We start from the raw sequence: 17,021 nt of genomic DNA on the forward strand, positions 1-17,021 counted from the left end.
TGCTGTCCTGGGCTGGGCTTATGCTAGCCTGCTGCCCGGGGCAGGGTTCATGCCAGCCTGCTGTCCTGGGCTGGGATTATGCCAGCCTGCTGCCCGGGGCAGGGTTCATGCCAGCCTGCTGTCCTGGGCTGGGTTTATGCCAGCCTGCTGCCCGGGGCAGGGTTAATGCCAGCCTGCTGTCCTGGGCTGGGTTTATGCTAGCCTGCTGTCATGGGCAGGGTTTATGCTAGCCTGCTGTCATGGGCAGGGTTTATGCCAGCCTGCTGCCCGGGGCAGGGTTAATGCCAGCCTGCTGTCCTGGGCTGGGCGTATGCTAGCCTGCTGTCCTGGGCTGGGTTTATGCTAGCCTGCTGTCCTGGGCTGGGCTTATGCTAGCCTGCTGTCTTGGGCTGGGCTAATGCTAGCCTGCTGTCCAGGTCAGGGTTTATGCCAGCCTGCTGTCTTGGGCTGGGCTAATGCTAGCTAGAAATGGAGTCCAAGTGTGGAGTCAAGCTCGATTGATTTCACTAAGAGTGTTTAGGCCCTTGTTCACACTATCGAATCGCAGTATGAGGTATGCCTCCTTACGCAACAGCATAGTTTCTACGTTAGGGTAGCGTTTAGAGTCCAGCCAGACAAGTGGTGTCCATTTGAAATCGTTTTCAGTGTGCTGGTTATTTACGAAGTGTTCAACCATGGGTGCAGTCATTACTTGTTTTTTTATCCGAGATCGGTGTTGTGTGATGCGTGCATTAATGGCTTGATTTGTCTTGCCAATATAGACCTTGTCACAAGGACAGACCACTGCGTAAACGATATTTTTTGTTTTACAGTTGGTGAATGCATCATGTGTCCATTTGATGCCATGATTAATGAAGGTGTCCCCTTCAATTGTGGAAGAACATGAAACACAGTTACCACATTTGTGGTGCCCAGTGATTGGTCTGAGGTTCCACTGAGATATGAGGTCACTTTTGGGCGGCGGAATATGGGTGTCTGCCTTGATGAGATGCTGACCAATACTTGGGTTCTTTCTCATTGCAAAGATCGGTTTGGGCAGAGGGTGCTCTATTGTTTCCAGCAAGTGCCAATTATTTCGGATGATGTTTTTGAATTGGTTCGTGTGTTGACCAAAGGTAGTCACACAAACCAATTGATCTGATTGCTTTTTTTCTTTTACCTGAAGGAGTGTCTCCCTCGGGGTGAACTTAGCCCTGTTTTTGGCATGCTTTAGCAATTTCTTGGGGTATCCTCTGGCAGCCATCTCATTACAGAATCTTGTTGCGTGGGATTCAAAATCCTGTAAACTGGTACAGTTGCGTCTTATGCGCAGCAGTTGCCCATAAGGTAAATTATCCTTAAGGCTTTGTGGGTGTGAGCTATTGTAATGCAGGATTGTATTCCTGTCGGTTGGTTTTTTGTGCAAAGAGGCCGTCAGTCCAGATGCACTGGTGCCTACTAGGACGTCCAGGAAAGTCATTTCTTTGGAACTTGAGTTCATCGTAAACTTGATGTCTTGGTGTCGTGAATTCAGCCATGCGTGGAATTGATCAAGTTCGGTCTGGCTCCCCTGCCACAGGAGCCAGACATCGTCTATGTATCTCAACCAGTGAGTCATGTGATGTAAAAAGGGGTTGTCCTTATAGATAAATCGTTCCTCGTATTGGGACATGTAGAGCACCGCCAGCTCCGGCGCATAAGGACAGCCCATGCCTGTCCCTTTGATTTGTATGTAGAAATCACTCTCAAATCTAAAATAGTTACTCCGAAGAGTCAGTTCAGCCAATTCCACAATAAATGCGGTTGGAACCCGATGGGGTCTCTCGCGTTTTTCTAGGTATAGTTCAATAACCTGCTGTCCTTGGCAGGTCTTATGCTAGCCTGCTGTCCTGGGCTGGCTTATGCTAGCCTGCTGTCCTGGGCTGGGCTTATGCTAGCCTGCTGTCCTGGGCTGGGCTTATGCTAGCCTGCTGTCCTGGGCTGGGTTTATGCCAGCCTGCTGTCCTGGGCTGGGTTTATGCTAGCCTGCTGTCATGGGCAGGGTTTATGCTAGCCTGCTGCCCGGAGCTGGGTTTATGCTAGCCTGCTGTCCTGGGCTGGGTTTATGCCAGCCTGCTGTCCTGGGCTGGGTTTATGCTAGCCTGCTGTCATGGGCAGGGTTTATGCTAGCCTGCTGCCCGGAGCTGGGTTTATGCTAGCCTGCTGTCCTGGGCTGGGCTTATGCTAGCCTGCTGTCCTTGGCTGGTCTTATGCTAGCCTGCTGTCCTGGGCTGGGTTTATGCCAGCCTGCTGTCCTGGGCTGGGTTTATGCTAGCCTGCTGTCATGGGCAGGGTTTATGCTAGTCTGCTGCCCGGGGCTGGGCTTATGCTAGCCTGCTGTCCTGGGCTGGGTTTATGCTAGCCTGCTGTCCTGGGCTGGGTTTATGCCAGCCTGCTGTCCTGCCTCTCTGTCCTTCACTGCTGTGAGAAGGAGCTGGACCAGAGTGGACAGTAATGTCCAGACCCTCACTGGCGCCCTACTCGGGCCTTACTTTTCCAAATGACTGATAACTAACATCCCCAACCCTGCCAAGTACCACCGTCCAAGGGCCCCGCCCGCATTATCTTTTTAGCTGGGTGCACCTCGTTGCTCGTTGGGAAATCTCAGACTCACACCCTTAACATTATTGACTAAGCTAAGTCCCCAACACTTTATATGTTAGTTCTCGTATAGTGGCACATTGGTACATGAAGGTGACGTCCGTGCCCAAAAACAAGCCCTTCTGCTCCTCCAGAGATGGGGGATCACTCTGGCTGCTGGTTCTGCACTCGTAATAATATGTTTGTATTTTCTTGTGGACCTCCTACGAGTTCCAAATCTGTAATACAACTTTGAATTGAATACTGAGAAAGGAAAATAGGAGGATAAAATGAAGAAAGGGAAAATAGGAGCAAACAAGCTTTGGCAAAGCCAATCGGTGTTACTTTACCAATGCTTGTTGTTGGCCTGTATTTGTTTTCCCAACACAGCAGGCATTGGCAAAGCCAGTGCCTACCCCCCAGAACATCTTGGAACAATATGTTGAATATTTCCAAGATGGCTCCTTCAGTGGTCAACTCTACAAGGAATGTGGCAGCCATCTTGGAAGTTTAAAGAATAACGACCCAGGGCAGCCGCTTGTCGATATTGGCTTTGCCAATGCTTGATCAATTTTACAGGTATTCTCAAAGCTAATAGCGACAAGCAGCCGCTCGTGTGCAGGAAGAGACAGACAGGGAGGGGAAAAAGAGGCACCAAGTGGCAGCAGTGCCTGGTGCCAGGGGAGGAGAGAGCGCGGACAGTGCATCCAGGGGGCACGAGGAAGCAGAAAAGAGGAGGACATAGAATTCCATCAGGGGCTAGATCAGAACTCCCAGACATAAAAACAGGAAGAAAAAAAGTGCCTGGCGTCAGCTGCGGAAGGATACACTAAACTGCTAAAACCTAAATGCTCAGGGGGTGGGACAAACAAGAATAGGGAAGAAAGCCGTCAAATCAGGAGCAGGGAATTGAGATAGACAAGTGAGACATCCAGTCACACGTAAGGGGCAGATCCAACCCCAACTCCAATCATACTGAGGGCAATGCTGCCTGCACAAGACCGAAGATGAAACTGGCAGAAGAAAGACTGCACAAATGAAACGTGAAATAAAAAGAGGATGCAAAGAAACTGGACGGAGGAGAGAGGAGGTTGCTGATGCGACTGTTGGAGGAGTGCTGACGGCGGGAGAAGGATGCACATTTGGAAGGTGGCCTCTGTTATAAGCCGAAAATGGAAACAAAGTAAATACATTTTCAAAACAGATCATTTGACTTAAAAACGTTGTTTTTCTAAACAACTGATCGAAACTATTACCATAAGTTTCCAACTTGATTTAAGTTAACTTGAACCAGTACTGCAATACCCAGAATGCACTTGCCGGCCAAATGAAATGACATGGAGTTATCTGTGAGCTTTATTCTGAGCTTTCCGTTTCAGGACAATTTTAGTGGTGTGGTGGTTTTCAAGGGATTCTTCTGCACAGGGTCACACATTTGGACCCTACTTTTTAGGTCTCGCCTAGCGATGCAGTGCATGGCGATACCTATAGTCGTCGGTTTGATGGCCGAAAGGGGACAGGGATATGCACGCCGTCGCTCACGGCGCCCTGACAGCCCATGTGCACGCTCACAGCGTCTCTTTCAGCGTGCACCTGGACAGCCAAGGTGTACGCTCAAGGCGTCTCTTTCAGCGCGCACGACCTCAGAGACTGCGGGCATGCAGAACCCTCATTAAGGTATGCCTGCATTAATTTTGAACTTATAGTGTAGTAGTCATCTCCACTAGAACAAAAGGTGTTTACCTTTATTGTACTTGCACAAATGTGTTCCCTTAACACAATCTTTTGTCTCCCAGACCTGCTGCAGCGCCATCGTTTGACCGCGAGGTGTACAACAACGTATAACGAGCTGGCGCTGTTGTCTGTTTCTCTTTCTCACAAGTGACTTCACTTTCACTTCTAAAGACACCCGGGCTAGGGAGGTGCCTCGCAGCTTCTCTGGGACTGAATGTGCATCCTTGCCCCTCCACCCCTGCTTACCGCTCGCAGGCACAGAGATTCAGAGAGAGAGGGGGAGAACTGTAGCCGCAGAGTACTGCACCACCCTGGTTCTGCATCTGTGCCCACCAAACTCTTGCTATGCCGAAGATGGAGCCTATCTGCGCCAAGTCACCAGTGGGGGGCCCCAGGCACCGATGCCCCGTGTACAGCCGACCAGCACAGGAGAACAGAGTCAAGTAAATACATGCATACGGCAGTACTTTCATATTCAGTATGTATGTTGCAGATCACAACGCCTTTTGTCATCACTAGCTTATGGGATAAGCTCTACCTTTTTTTATTTCCCTTTGAGCGCTTGAATTCCTGTTTGTATGATGTGCAAAAACTACAAGTGCCAGAATGCCACCAGATTGGCTAGCTCACTCATACCACGCACGAGGCAGGTCGAGACCTCCCAAAGTACTATGGTGTGCTGCTAAATAGTTTACATTGGTCTCCAGTGAAACGTTTTAGTGGCGTTTTTTAATAGTGAAAGGTCGCTCTCCAATGCTAAACAGCGTGTTCGTAAAGTGTTATTTTTCGGATTAAGTCACCATTACAGCAGCGTTCAAGCTTTTGATCCAGGTAGAGAGTTCAGGGGTAGTGGGGGTACAGTTATATTTTCAAAACTGCTTGGGCAACAGAGTTGAGGCTGTAACTTGTTTGAAATATTGTACCTACGTGCCAGCCTTGCACGAGCCTGGTATGATACAGGCATGAGCCTTCTGTGAGATGGTGGCAAACGTTACGAAAAGTGTAAGTGATTTAAAAGGTGTCACTGTTTTGGGCTAATTTTAAAATGGGATTGTTTCGTGTTCCTACGCTCCAAGAAAGCGCCTTGAAGCTGGACTGTGGGTTTGTACCTGCCATCTTTCTTTGCAACTGCCCGTCGTTCATTTTTGCATTTGTCCTATGTAGCCCTCCCCGAGCAGCCACCAACTGCCACCGCACCCCAGGAAACCTCCTGTGTGGTTGAAGTTGGAGGAAAGGAAGTGCTTTAACAGACAGAGATGCATACTGTGGAATTGGGGGGCCAGCTTTGAGTTTTAGCCTCGGCTCAACATTCTGTGGTTTGAACACATGACTTAATCTACCTGTGCTAAAAAACACGAGCGTGACCTTGTGTAATGTAACCTGGTGCTCATATAAAGTGTTCCAGTGTCTTTGGTTCGAGTTGCTCCATATAAGTAAAAAGAAACAATCGTAAATGCGAGACCTATTGCACTGCAAATGCTTGTTTTAAAAGAGAGATCTCAGTCCAGGCATGTTCAAAAAACACCTTGGGAGGAAAGTCCTTCTCCTACCTCGCAGGCAACGCCTGAAACACCCCCACCTTCTGCAATCTCCCAAAATGCCCCAGTACAGGAAGGACCTCAAGACCTGGCTCTTCGGATGACCCCAGCAATCAAAAGAGCCGCCCCCCCCCCCCCGCGCCATGAGACACCGTCTGGTGAGTAGTTGTGCTTTACCTACGCTGATTGATTGATTGACCTCACCAATCTGTACTGTAGAGAAGACACACACCCATAAGCATACATTCATCCTTTACCAATGTCCTTCCCTTTACAAAAGGAAGTTGCACAAAAATCAGGCTGCAGAATGAAAGTTATCACTGAGTGTCGTCCACGTCCCTCTTCAATAATTCCGTAGAAAAGCTCCTGGTAGAGTCACAGTCTAAAGAAAACATGGCTTGTGTCATCCCTCAAAGATGTTCAACAATCACAGACTCATGTTTCCCTACTGGAGACTCACAGTGGCTCTTGAATCACAGCATGCAATGCTGACATATCCATATAGCCAGAATTGACTTTAAGTGCCCAAGACTGGAGGCAGTCTGACTGAAATGGCGGTGCACTGAGACTTAACCCAGCGGTGGCACAAAATATAAAAAAATCTCGGTGCCCTCATGACTCTGACCTCCTTTTCAACACAAACAAATGATGTCAGCTAAACCCAGCTACTTCAATAAATACACTCCGGCCTCCCAAGAACTCTAAACACACCGCAGTTGACAGAGATAAAACCCAGCAGAGAAGAAGGCCTGTCATCTCACTGTACCACCGGCCTGAAGCTGGCCCTAACAATTGAGGCACAAGAAGGCCGAAACGTCTAGAGTTGCTTATGTTCATGTGGAGATGTGATGTGGGCCAGTAGATCAGGCTAGATTTTTGGGACAAGGCCAAGTCTGATTTGCATGTGTTTGCTCCCTGTCTTTAGTGACAACGGAATGAAATAAATCCCAAAAAGCTATGGCTAAGGTAAATTCAAGCATTCCATCCATCACTATTTGTTCTTTTCACCCTAAGTGTGTCTGGTGGGTCCACTGTTTGTGTTTCGCTCAGTGACACACCCTGAGCGTAGCATGTATGTTCACACATGGATTCCATAGCTCATGGACAGGGCCACTGGAATTATGCGATTGTGCGGCTGCTGCGATTTTCGCATGGTTATAGATTTGCTGCGTTTGCCACGTAGTCCATCGTCTGCCGCATAATCTGCAGAGTTTAACCAAAAGAAAATGTTGTTTCTATCTCAAATGACTCAAAAATTACTACAAATACAAGTTACTGCGCAGAGGAAGGCCCTTTTCAAAACGTGACTGGTCAGCTTAATGTTGCTTATTGATATATTTGGGTGTCAAACTAGTACTAATGAGATGCAAACAATGCCTAGAGAGTGTTACCAAGTTTAATAATGACAAATAATGAATAAATACTATAACAAAATGTGCTGCATTATGCCACATAATTTGGCCCTTTCCTGCTGTTTAATTCCAGTGCTCCGACTCATGGTATCAGGGAACTCATCTGCACTGATTCCCAATCAGAGGAGGCGTTGCATGGTCATGTGGGGCTGGATTGTTCCTATTGGTGCAGAAGCAGGGCTGATTTGCATATGGTTGGTGCACGCAGCAACATGAAGATGCTCTGTAATACACTGTCTGCAGGTAACATCCAGTGCTAGACTCAGTCCAGCGTTGCATCTATCAATGTTTGTTATTCTCTACTTTACAGACATCCAGGCTACGCCGCCTGTTCAGTAGGCAGGGCCCTAAGAACACGTAACAGCCTGGCAGTCCAGTCCAGGATTACATTTAAAACACTGTCCATGGTAAGCAGTATTTACTGGATCAGAGTGCCAAGTTACAGCGAGAAACAGATGCACCAACCAAGGCCCACAGAACAGCAAATCAACCAATGAAAATTCAAACAGCAGAATCCCAGGGACACGTCATCAGGTGCTCAAGGGCCAGGACTGTGGAGGGCTGAGAGAGGGACCAACCATGGCTGGGGCAGGAAACTCCGGAAACAGGACTAGTGTGGCACCTTCAACAGCGTCTCGTGGACGGGTCTCCGATGTACAGCATCAGAACCGCCCTCATCCTCCTGGACCTGTCAGCAGCCTTCAACACGGTCTCCCACCACATCCTCATCACCAGACTCCATCAAATGGGCATCCAGGGCAAGGCGCTCAACTGGATCGCCTCCTTCCTCTCCAGACGGACCCAGAGCATCCACCTCCCGCCCTTCGCCTTCGCCTCTGTACCCAAAGAGATCATATGTAGCATCCCCGAGGGCTCCTCCCTCAGCCCCACCCTCTTCAACACCTACATGACCCCTCTGGCCAACATTGCCCGCCCCCACGGACTCGACATATTCTCCTACGCCGACGACACCTAGCTAGCTCTATCCTTCTCAAGACCCAACTTTCAATCCAACATCACCAACATCTCCACCTGGAAGAAAACCAACTGCCTAAAACTCAACACAGAGATCATCATTTTCATAAACAAGCTCTCCCCTTGGCACAACACCTGGTGGTCCTCTGCTCTCGGCTCACCACCCTCCCCGTCGGATCACGCAAGCAACCTCAGCATCATCCTGGACACCCAGGTTGCCATGAAACAAGAGATAAACGCTGTCTCCTCCGCCTGCTTCCACACCCTCCACACCCTCCACATGCTCTGCATGATTTTCCGGTGGATCCCCCACTTCCATCAGGAAGACAGTAACCTATGCCCTCATCTCGAGCTGCCTCGACTACGGCAACGCCCTCTATGCCAGAACTACTAGACAGTGCCTCAACCACCTCCAGACCATCCACAACTCAGCAGCATGACTCGTCCTGAACCTTCCCAGAAGAGCCAGCATCACCCATTGCCTCAAATCCTGCCACTGGCTCCCCGTCCAGAAGAGATGGTTCTTCAAACTCCTCACTCAAGCCCACAAAGCCCTTTACAAAACTGGCCCCACCTACATCAACTACCGCCTGGCATTCTACCAACATCCAGAGAGCTCCGCTCCGCCACCCTTGCATTAGCTTACGTCCCTCGCATCCGTCCCAGCTGATGCGGTGGCCATGCCTACTCCTACCTTGCCGCCAAGTCCTGCATAGGCCTGGCGGTGAACTTCGCTCCGTTCGCGGAGTTTTCTGCACGCCGCATTCACGATGTGCAGCAGAGTTTTTTCCGTGCTCACAATCGCGAATGGTAAGTTCGTGAACGCGAACGGTTGGTTCGAGAGCACGAGCTACCCTTGGGTAGAATTTCTACCCTTGTGGCAGGAATACCAGCACAAACTGCAGTTCGCACTGCACTCCGTCACTCGTGGAACTTCGTGGAGTTTTTTTGTAACTTCACGGAGTTCCGAGTAGCAAAACTCTGCGAACTACGCCCAGGCCTGGTCCTGCACTGACCTCCCTCACCATCTGCGCATGTCCCCCACTCTGAGGGAGTTCATTAAGCAGCTGAAGACATGGCTTTTCGACCACCACCTCTATCTGAACGAGAATCACTCAAAACACAGCGCCTGGGTCCTAGCCATGGGCGGTATGGGCAGCTGCCCAGGGCCTCGCGCTCAGGGGGGCCCCCGCCGCCGGCCCCGCAGTTGCGGCCCGGGAAGAATAAACAGGATGATTGCATGACCTGGGGACAAGCGCTGCGCACTGCTTCCTTCCCTCAATAATATCGAGAGTGTGTTCTCACTCAGGGGGGCCCCGCCGCCGGCCCCGCTTGCGGGAATAATAAATGACATGATGATGGCCTGCCTGGGGAAAAGCGCACAGCAGCACAGTGGAGTACATTCTTCCGTCCGGTGGTCCGTGAGACCGTCCAATAATATCGAGAGTGGCTGTGTGTCCCTCAAACAAAAGATGCTGACTATAGGCAGCAACAGTGCTAGCTTCCCTCCAGCCAGATTAAGTTGAATACATGCAAGATTCAGACCCAGACTATGTGCAAGTGCAACTAAGCAGCAGCAGAGCGAGGCTTATTCACTCTGACACCGACCACGTACAAAACATTCATCAGCAGAACAAACTCCTTCTATGAGACAGAGAACGTGTCAATATGGGCACCAGCAATGCAAACGTCCGTCAATGCACTGATCATGTCTCTTAAAAGAATTAGCAATCCACTCTACCCCCAAGATTCAGCTAATGTGCAGCACTAGGAGCTCAAGTGCAAGCTTCCTCAATGTAGAATACACATTGACATAGCCATTAATTGTGTAAGTGTCTTCCTGCGATACATCATGTGCAACCCGGGAAGTAGCGGTGTAAGCTTCCATCAGGCATAGAGCATTTGCAGCGCATTCTTAAGTAGTACAAGCTTCCCTAAATTGAAGACCTAGTGGAACAATAGAACACCATTGTAAGACTATATTAGAGGTAAACAGTTAAAGGCAGCAGCTCAACATCCCTTGAAGATAATGAATTGAAGCAACTCAATAGGCAGCAGTGCAAGCTTCACTCAGATGGGCAGCATGTGTTATACAAGTAGGAGTGCAAGCTTACTGCTCTCAGATACCGAACATGTTCAGAGCAGGCAGCAGCAGTGCAAGCTTCCTGCTCTCAGATACAGAGCATGTTCAGAGCAGGCAGCAGCAGTGCAAGCTTCCTGCTCTCAGATACAGAGCATGTTCAGCGCAGGCAGCAGCAGTGCAAGCTTCCTGCTCTCAGATACAGAGCATGTTCAGCGCAGGCAGCAGCAGTGCAAGCTTCCTGCTCTCAGATACAGAGCATGTTCAGCGCAGGCAGCAGCAGTGCAAGCTTCCTGCTCTCAGATACAGCGCATGTTCAGCGCAGGCAGCAGCAGTGCAAGCTTCCTGCTCTCAGATACAGAGCATGTTCAGCGCAGGCAGCAGCAGTGCAAGCTTCCTTCTATCAGACACAGAGCATGTACGGCACAGGCAGCAGCAGTGCAAGCTTCCTGCTCTCAGATACAGAGCATGTTCAGCGCAGGCAGCAGCAGTGCAAGCTTCCTGCTCTCAGGTACAGAGCATGTTCTGTGCAGGCAGCAGCAGTGCACGCATTCTGCTCTCAGGTACACAACATGTTCAGCACAGGCAGCAGCAGGGCAAGCTTCCTGCTCTCAGGTACAGAGCATCTTCAGCGTAGACAGCAGCAGTGCAAGCTTCCTGCTCTCAGGTACACAACATGTTCAGCACAGGCAGCAGCAGGGAAAGCTTCCTGCTCTCAGACACAGAGCATGTTCGGAAAGCAGCAGGGCAAGCTTCCTTCTATCAGACACAGGGCAAGCTTCCTGCTCTCAGGTACACAACATGTTCAGCGCAGGCAGCAGCAGTGCAAGCTTCCTGCTCTCAGATACAGAGCATGTTCTGTGCAGGCAGCAGCAGTGCACGCATCCTGCTCTCAGGTACACAACATGTTCAGCACAGGCAGCAGCAGGGCAAGCTTCCTTCTCTCAGACACAGAGCATGTTCAAGCAGGCAGCAGCAGTGCAAGCTTCCTGCTCTCAGGTACACAACATGTTCAGCACAGGCAGCAGCAGGGCAAGCTTCCTGCTCTCAGACACAGAGCATGTTCGGAAAGCAGCAGGGCAAGCTTCCTTCTATCAGACACAGGGCAAGCTTCCTGCTCTCAGGTACACAACATGTTCAGCGCAGGCAGCAGCAGTGCAAGCTTCCTGCTCTCAGATACAGAGCATGTTCTGTGCAGGCAGCAGCAGTGCACGCATCCTGCTCTCAGGTACACAACATGTTCAGCACAGGCAGCAGCAGGGCAAGCTTCCTTCTCTCAGACACAGAGCATGTTCGGAAAGCAGCAGGGCAAGCTTCCTTCTATCAGACACAGAGCATGTACGGCACAGGCAGCAGCGGTGCAAGCTTCCTGCTCTCAGACACAGAGCATGTTCAGTACAGGCAGCAGCAGGGCAAGCTTCCTTCTCTCAGACACAGAGCATGTTCGGAAAGCAGCAGGGCAAGCTTCCTTCTATCAGACACAGAGCATGTACGGCACAGGCAGCAGCGGTGCAAGCTTCCTGCTCTCAGACACAGAGCATGTTCAGTGAAGGCAGCAGCAGGCCAAGCTTCCTTCTCTCAAGATACAGAGCATTTTCAGCACAGGCAACAGCAGGCCAAGCTTCCTTCTATCAGACACAGGTCATGTTCAGCACAGGCAGCAGCAAGGCAAGCTTCCTGCTCTCAGACACGGAGCGTGTTCGGCACAGGCAGCAGCAGGGCAGGCGTCCTTCTCTCAGACACAGGTCATGTTCAGCACAGGCAGCACTAGGGCAAGCTTCTTTCTCTCAGACACAGAGCATGTTTAGCGCAGGCAACAACAGGACAAGCATGTGGAAGACAGTGAGCCTTTGCAATGGAGGCAAAGGCGTGCAAGTTTCAGGTCCAACACAGAGCGTGTGCAGCACGGGTAGCAGCAGTGCAAGGCTCATAAAAAAAGAGCATATGCAACACAAGCAGCAGCAGAATGTGCTTCCCTCATACACAAAAACACATTCAACACAGACAGCACAAGCTCAATCTTCACTCAACTACAGCATGCGCGGTGCATGCGCGGTACATGGAACAACTGTGCAAGCATCATTAAAGGCAGGAAAAATGCATCACAAGTGGCAGTAGTGCAAAATTTATTCCTGTTTAGCTTTATTTATGGTTACAGCTGCAGATGGCAGGGCCACATTGGCATGTTCTATAAACAATATCAATATCAATATAAATAATGGCCAATTGAAATGACTTCCTATGATGTCACTTCCTGTTAAGTTAAATCGTATGCAAATTATAGGGGCCTCGCATTTTCCTATTCTGCCCAGGGCCCCATGAACCCTAGGACCGGCCCTGCCTGGAGACCCTCCAGGGTGACAAGCCGTTTTATACAAGTACCGATTATGGATTGATTGATATCCATAGGCTAAAGGAAGCAGCCTTAGAGCGCCACCAGCTGACAGCATTATTATAACAAAATGTCTGAGTGACTGGAAGGGGAGCGCCCCTGTGGCAAAAGGTAATATTGCCTTCCGCACTGGGCACACACTGTCCTTGGCCAGAACTGTGACACTTATAAATAAGCATTGGCAAAAGCTGATGAATCTGCGGTTGACCCTCGCCCACCCTCTGAACCTTGATGATTCCCCACCCCAACCCCAGGGACAGTCCACCAGAACTGCCAGGGCTGCTTTGTGTTCTCAGTCCGGCTCTGATTGGAGTGAATTGCTGTGTGCGTTGGCGTGTTCCTTGTGAAACAGCTGAATGTCCTCCCTGACTCACAGTGAAGTCAGACCAGAGGGGGCTGACCCGTTTCTACATGGCGCTTGCGGCAGTGGGAGGGAGAAACATGTGAATGACACAATAACAGCCCAGTGGCTGAAGAGGGCCATAAGCATATTATATAAGTTTAGTAAAGTCAAAAGGTCTTGCCCAACACCTGGCCTAAAAACTAGACAAGTGGGGCTGAACATGCCCTCATCCTACATGGCCTGCTAAGGACTTACTGCAAGGGGCGTGGGCACTTGTCCTCAGACATGAGCCTTCTTCTAAGGCAGAGATCTTCAATCTGTGGGGCGTGACCCTCTAGGGGGGCCGTGGAGTCCTGGGAAAAGGGTCTCGCATTTCCAGGCCTCACTTCTGCCAGGAATCTAAAACATGTTCTCTTCCTTTTGAAAGCAGGGAGGCTTCATTCCAGTCGTTAAAATGCTTTAACTTATTGAGTCTCCTGTGCTGTGAAACGAAGAGGATGGGCAGACAGGTGAAACAATCCTTCCTGCCAGGGTGCCTGCTTGCCTGAATGAAATGCAAATGTGGGTATTGAGGTAATCTGCAAATGTAAATGGTGCTTGGGAGCGGTTCTGGCTTTAATTGCTTTGAGATGGCAAAGATTTTGTTTTTAGTGGTAGTAAGAAGAATAAACAACTGGGCTGTGAAGTGCGTGCTTTTAATCACTTAGTACCTCTGAGGAGGTGATAAAGGGACATTTATGTAATGTAAATGTAAATGTGTTTCGATTTATATAGCGCGCTTTAACCCAGGGGCCTCAAGGCGCTTGCTTAGGGAACCCGTCCTGGTATTCCCCTGTGAGGTACCCCGGCCAGGTATCCACAAGGTGAAAGCCAGGCATCCCGCCGCGAGGGGCCGTAGTGGAGATTAAGCAAGCTATTGCCCAGAGTCGCAGAGTGTGACCCCGTGAGTCGAGTAGGCACCAGAGCGAGAATTGTCGACTCCGTGGAATTTTTGAGCCCGAGACCCGCCGAGGCGGGGAATCGAACCCTGGTCCACGGCCGATCTCAGCTTCTGGGTCTGCCGCCTCTAACCACTGAGCCACGCTTCTCCACAATAAAATAAAAAATGCATTCCTCATGTTCAGGTACTACTGAAATCTACTTTTTGGAAGCTCCATTATATCCTAAAACTATTTGCACAGTTTGTAGCAGTCTACCTTATAATGTGTGTAATGCAAGAATAAAATAACGACTTTCACATTCACAGTGCTTTCGGTAACAGGCTGTGACCTCGTAGCACTAAAAATCCACAAGTCACTATTCCCCACTGCACCAACAAAGATTTAATTCTGTGGCTCTCTGGTTTCACATAAACCTCTGCAGTGCATTAACTAATAGAGGTTTCCTAATGTACTACAGTGCTTCCCCCCCCCCCCAGTAACAACTTTTTAAAATGTATTTTTCATTTAAGCTACCTTTTATTGTATATGTAGCCACCTGATGGTGAAAGACCTAAATATCTAGCTAAATATTTGGAGCTGATTTATGAGTCTTCAGCCGCTGGAGCGTAATTTTTTTAAGCTCCGGCAGTTTAAGAAATTATGGTCAAGAGGGGGTCCTTATGCCTTAAAAAAATGTTGACAGGGAGGTCTCCCTATCAAAAAGTTTGAAGACCTCTGCTCTAAGGCCTCAGAAGATGTGGCGAGCATGCAAAGGATCACGGGAGGCCTGGGGAGGGTGAGAGCTGCTGCGCTTGGACGAGGTCTCGGACCCTAGAAGCTGGACTTCCGCTCAGCTCAGGCAGCGGAGGGAAAGCTCTGGGAGAACTACTTCCGGATAAGGGACCTTAATAAACTTAGCCAATGGCAACCAGGGGTAGTGCTGTGAGGCCACTGTGTCAGCTGACAATGGGTCTTTAGAGCGGTCTGATAGGTTCGACCTACAAACTGTGGTGTTAAGAGCCATATCAAAAGGTATTATGTATCATTATATTTTCAGAAAACATATAAATTCTGTATGTTTTTGTCCCTTTGCATTCTGGTACTTGTAGTGCTGCGTTTATAATGGAGAATGTAAATGGACAAGCAAGAGAATGCACTTCACTCCTGCAGTGAGACAGCTTGGGGGCTCAGAGGAAGCGCTGCGGCTTTCTAGGGCTCTGGTTAATGTCTGGCATAGGTTTTCTTGCTTTGTACTCTGTAGGGCATTTCAAATGGTGTCCTTGTTTGCGCCATAAAATATGTAATTGGAAATCGATAAACATATATTACATTACACTCTAAACATAGCTTCAAGAAGCCCCATGTCATGTGTGAGACACTGAACCATACCTGTGTTTCTGGGTCCTTCAGGCCCAAACCAATAACACATTTGAAACTACAAGTCCCAGAAACCCTAGTGGTCTTGTTTAAGAAGCCATTGCTGGCCTAAGGTGTCAGACCCGCCCTGCGCTCAGTTGGCAGCATGCTCAGTCAGTGACTTACCTTGACCTGGGGCCGGTTCTCGCGGTGCAAGCCGGCCATGCGCGGGAGGTCCCGGCTCATCCGACTGTTGTTGTTGTTGAGGTTCCGCTCAGATCCAGGTGGGGGGCCCCTGGGGGTCCCCTCGGTGACCCCAGTCGGCCCTCCTCTCCAGTTGGAGAGAGTGATCTTCCTGATGGCGCGGGCGGACAGCGCGTTCCGGTTCATCCGGTCCTCCTCGGTGATGGGGTCTGTGGGGCCGGGCCCCCCTGGGGCCCCGGCTGTGGGGGAGCAGGGCTGGCCGGAACCCGCCTGGGCCCGGGCCAGGTAGAGCGACACGCGGTCGTTAAGGTTGGGGTGCAGGCTGCCGTTGTCCAGGGTGGCCAGGTCGGGGTCCCCATCGGCGCATTTGGGCAGAGAGAGCCGGGTGCCAACTGTGAAGGGCTGCAGCTTCCTCACTGCGCTCTCAGACATCCTCCCGCAGCATCAGGCCCCCGAGGAAGGCTCCAAAAATGGTTTTAAGAGGCCCCCGGTGACCAAATGTCTAATCCAGGCCAGGGGGGCCGGACAGGTGGGCGCAGAGAGGAACCGCGCCCTGCGCCTTTAAGAGGCCTGCGGGGCGAGCATGCGTGCCCACCTGCCTGCTTTTGGCGGGCTGCCTGGGAGGGAAGGGGCAGGTGGCGGCACACGACGCTCCTCGGGGACCAGGGGGGCCTGGGGAGGACCCCCAGCACCCCTGCAGCAGCTGCCCCCCGACAGCTGAGGCCTTGGGCCGCTTCCTGCAGCCTTGGCGCAAGGCTCGGAAAATACAGGCAAATCCTCCGGCCGAGCCCGGCCTGGCGGCCAGAGACAGGCAGTCTGGGGGAGGCACGGGGAGATATTTACAAGCAGGGGATGGAGAGAAGGAACCCTGCACTCCCGGGGGCGAGTGGAGGTCTGTTGGGCCAGAGACAGGCAGTCTGGGGGAGGCACAGGGAGATATTTACAAGCAGGGGATGGAGAGAAGGAACCCTGCACTCCCGGGGGGCGAGTGGAGGTCTGTTGGGCCAGAGACGGGCAGTCTGGGGGAGGCACAGGGAGATATTTACAAGCAGGGGATGGAGAGAAGGAACCCTGCACTCCCGGGGGGCGAGTGGAGGTCTGTGGCGGCCCAAACTCTGGAGCTAACACACAGTGTCTTCAATAGAAAGAGGAAAGGGTCCCAGTGCACACAACAAGCTAAAAGCGCAAATCCAAAGACAGCAGAGAGTAAAAAGCAGAATTTTCCAGACTTTAACCCCTTGCTTCCGCAGCCAGTGAAAGGCAGGGCGCAGAGGAAGGTTCCTTCAGAGCAGAACGCAGTCTTCTTGGCGCCTGGATCAGACGCAGATTCTTAAAGGGAATGGAGTCTCCAGGTAGAACCCATTCGGGTGGGCTCCCGTCGCTGAGCCCGCTGTGTGGAGGGCCCTTTCGGGTGGGATGTGGGGCTCCTGCCTCCGGGCCCTCTTTGTGAGCCAAGGAGGGTCTGGCTC

The 17,021-nt window shown here is 50.8% G+C and overlaps 1 protein-coding gene across 2 annotated transcripts in view; it reads right to left on the minus strand.

Moving 5' to 3' along the window:
- LOC147706727 (uncharacterized) overlaps positions 1 to 16,104 on the minus strand; it is a 235,996-nt gene extending 219,892 nt beyond the window's left edge. For both annotated transcript variants that reach the window (XM_086925870.1, XM_086925869.1), the window contains exon 1: positions 15,535 to 16,104. In XM_086925870.1, coding sequence (XP_086781996.1) covers positions 15,535 to 15,984 — 450 coding nt within the window. In that variant the 5' untranslated portion in view covers positions 15,985 to 16,104. The remainder of the gene's footprint in view (positions 1 to 15,534) is intronic.
- Positions 16,105 to 17,021: the final 917 nt, after the last annotated feature.

This window comes from Lissotriton vulgaris, chromosome 6 (genome assembly GCF_964263255.1).
Source record: "Lissotriton vulgaris chromosome 6, aLisVul1.2, whole genome shotgun sequence".
NCBI lineage: Eukaryota > Metazoa > Chordata > Amphibia > Caudata > Salamandridae > Lissotriton > Lissotriton vulgaris.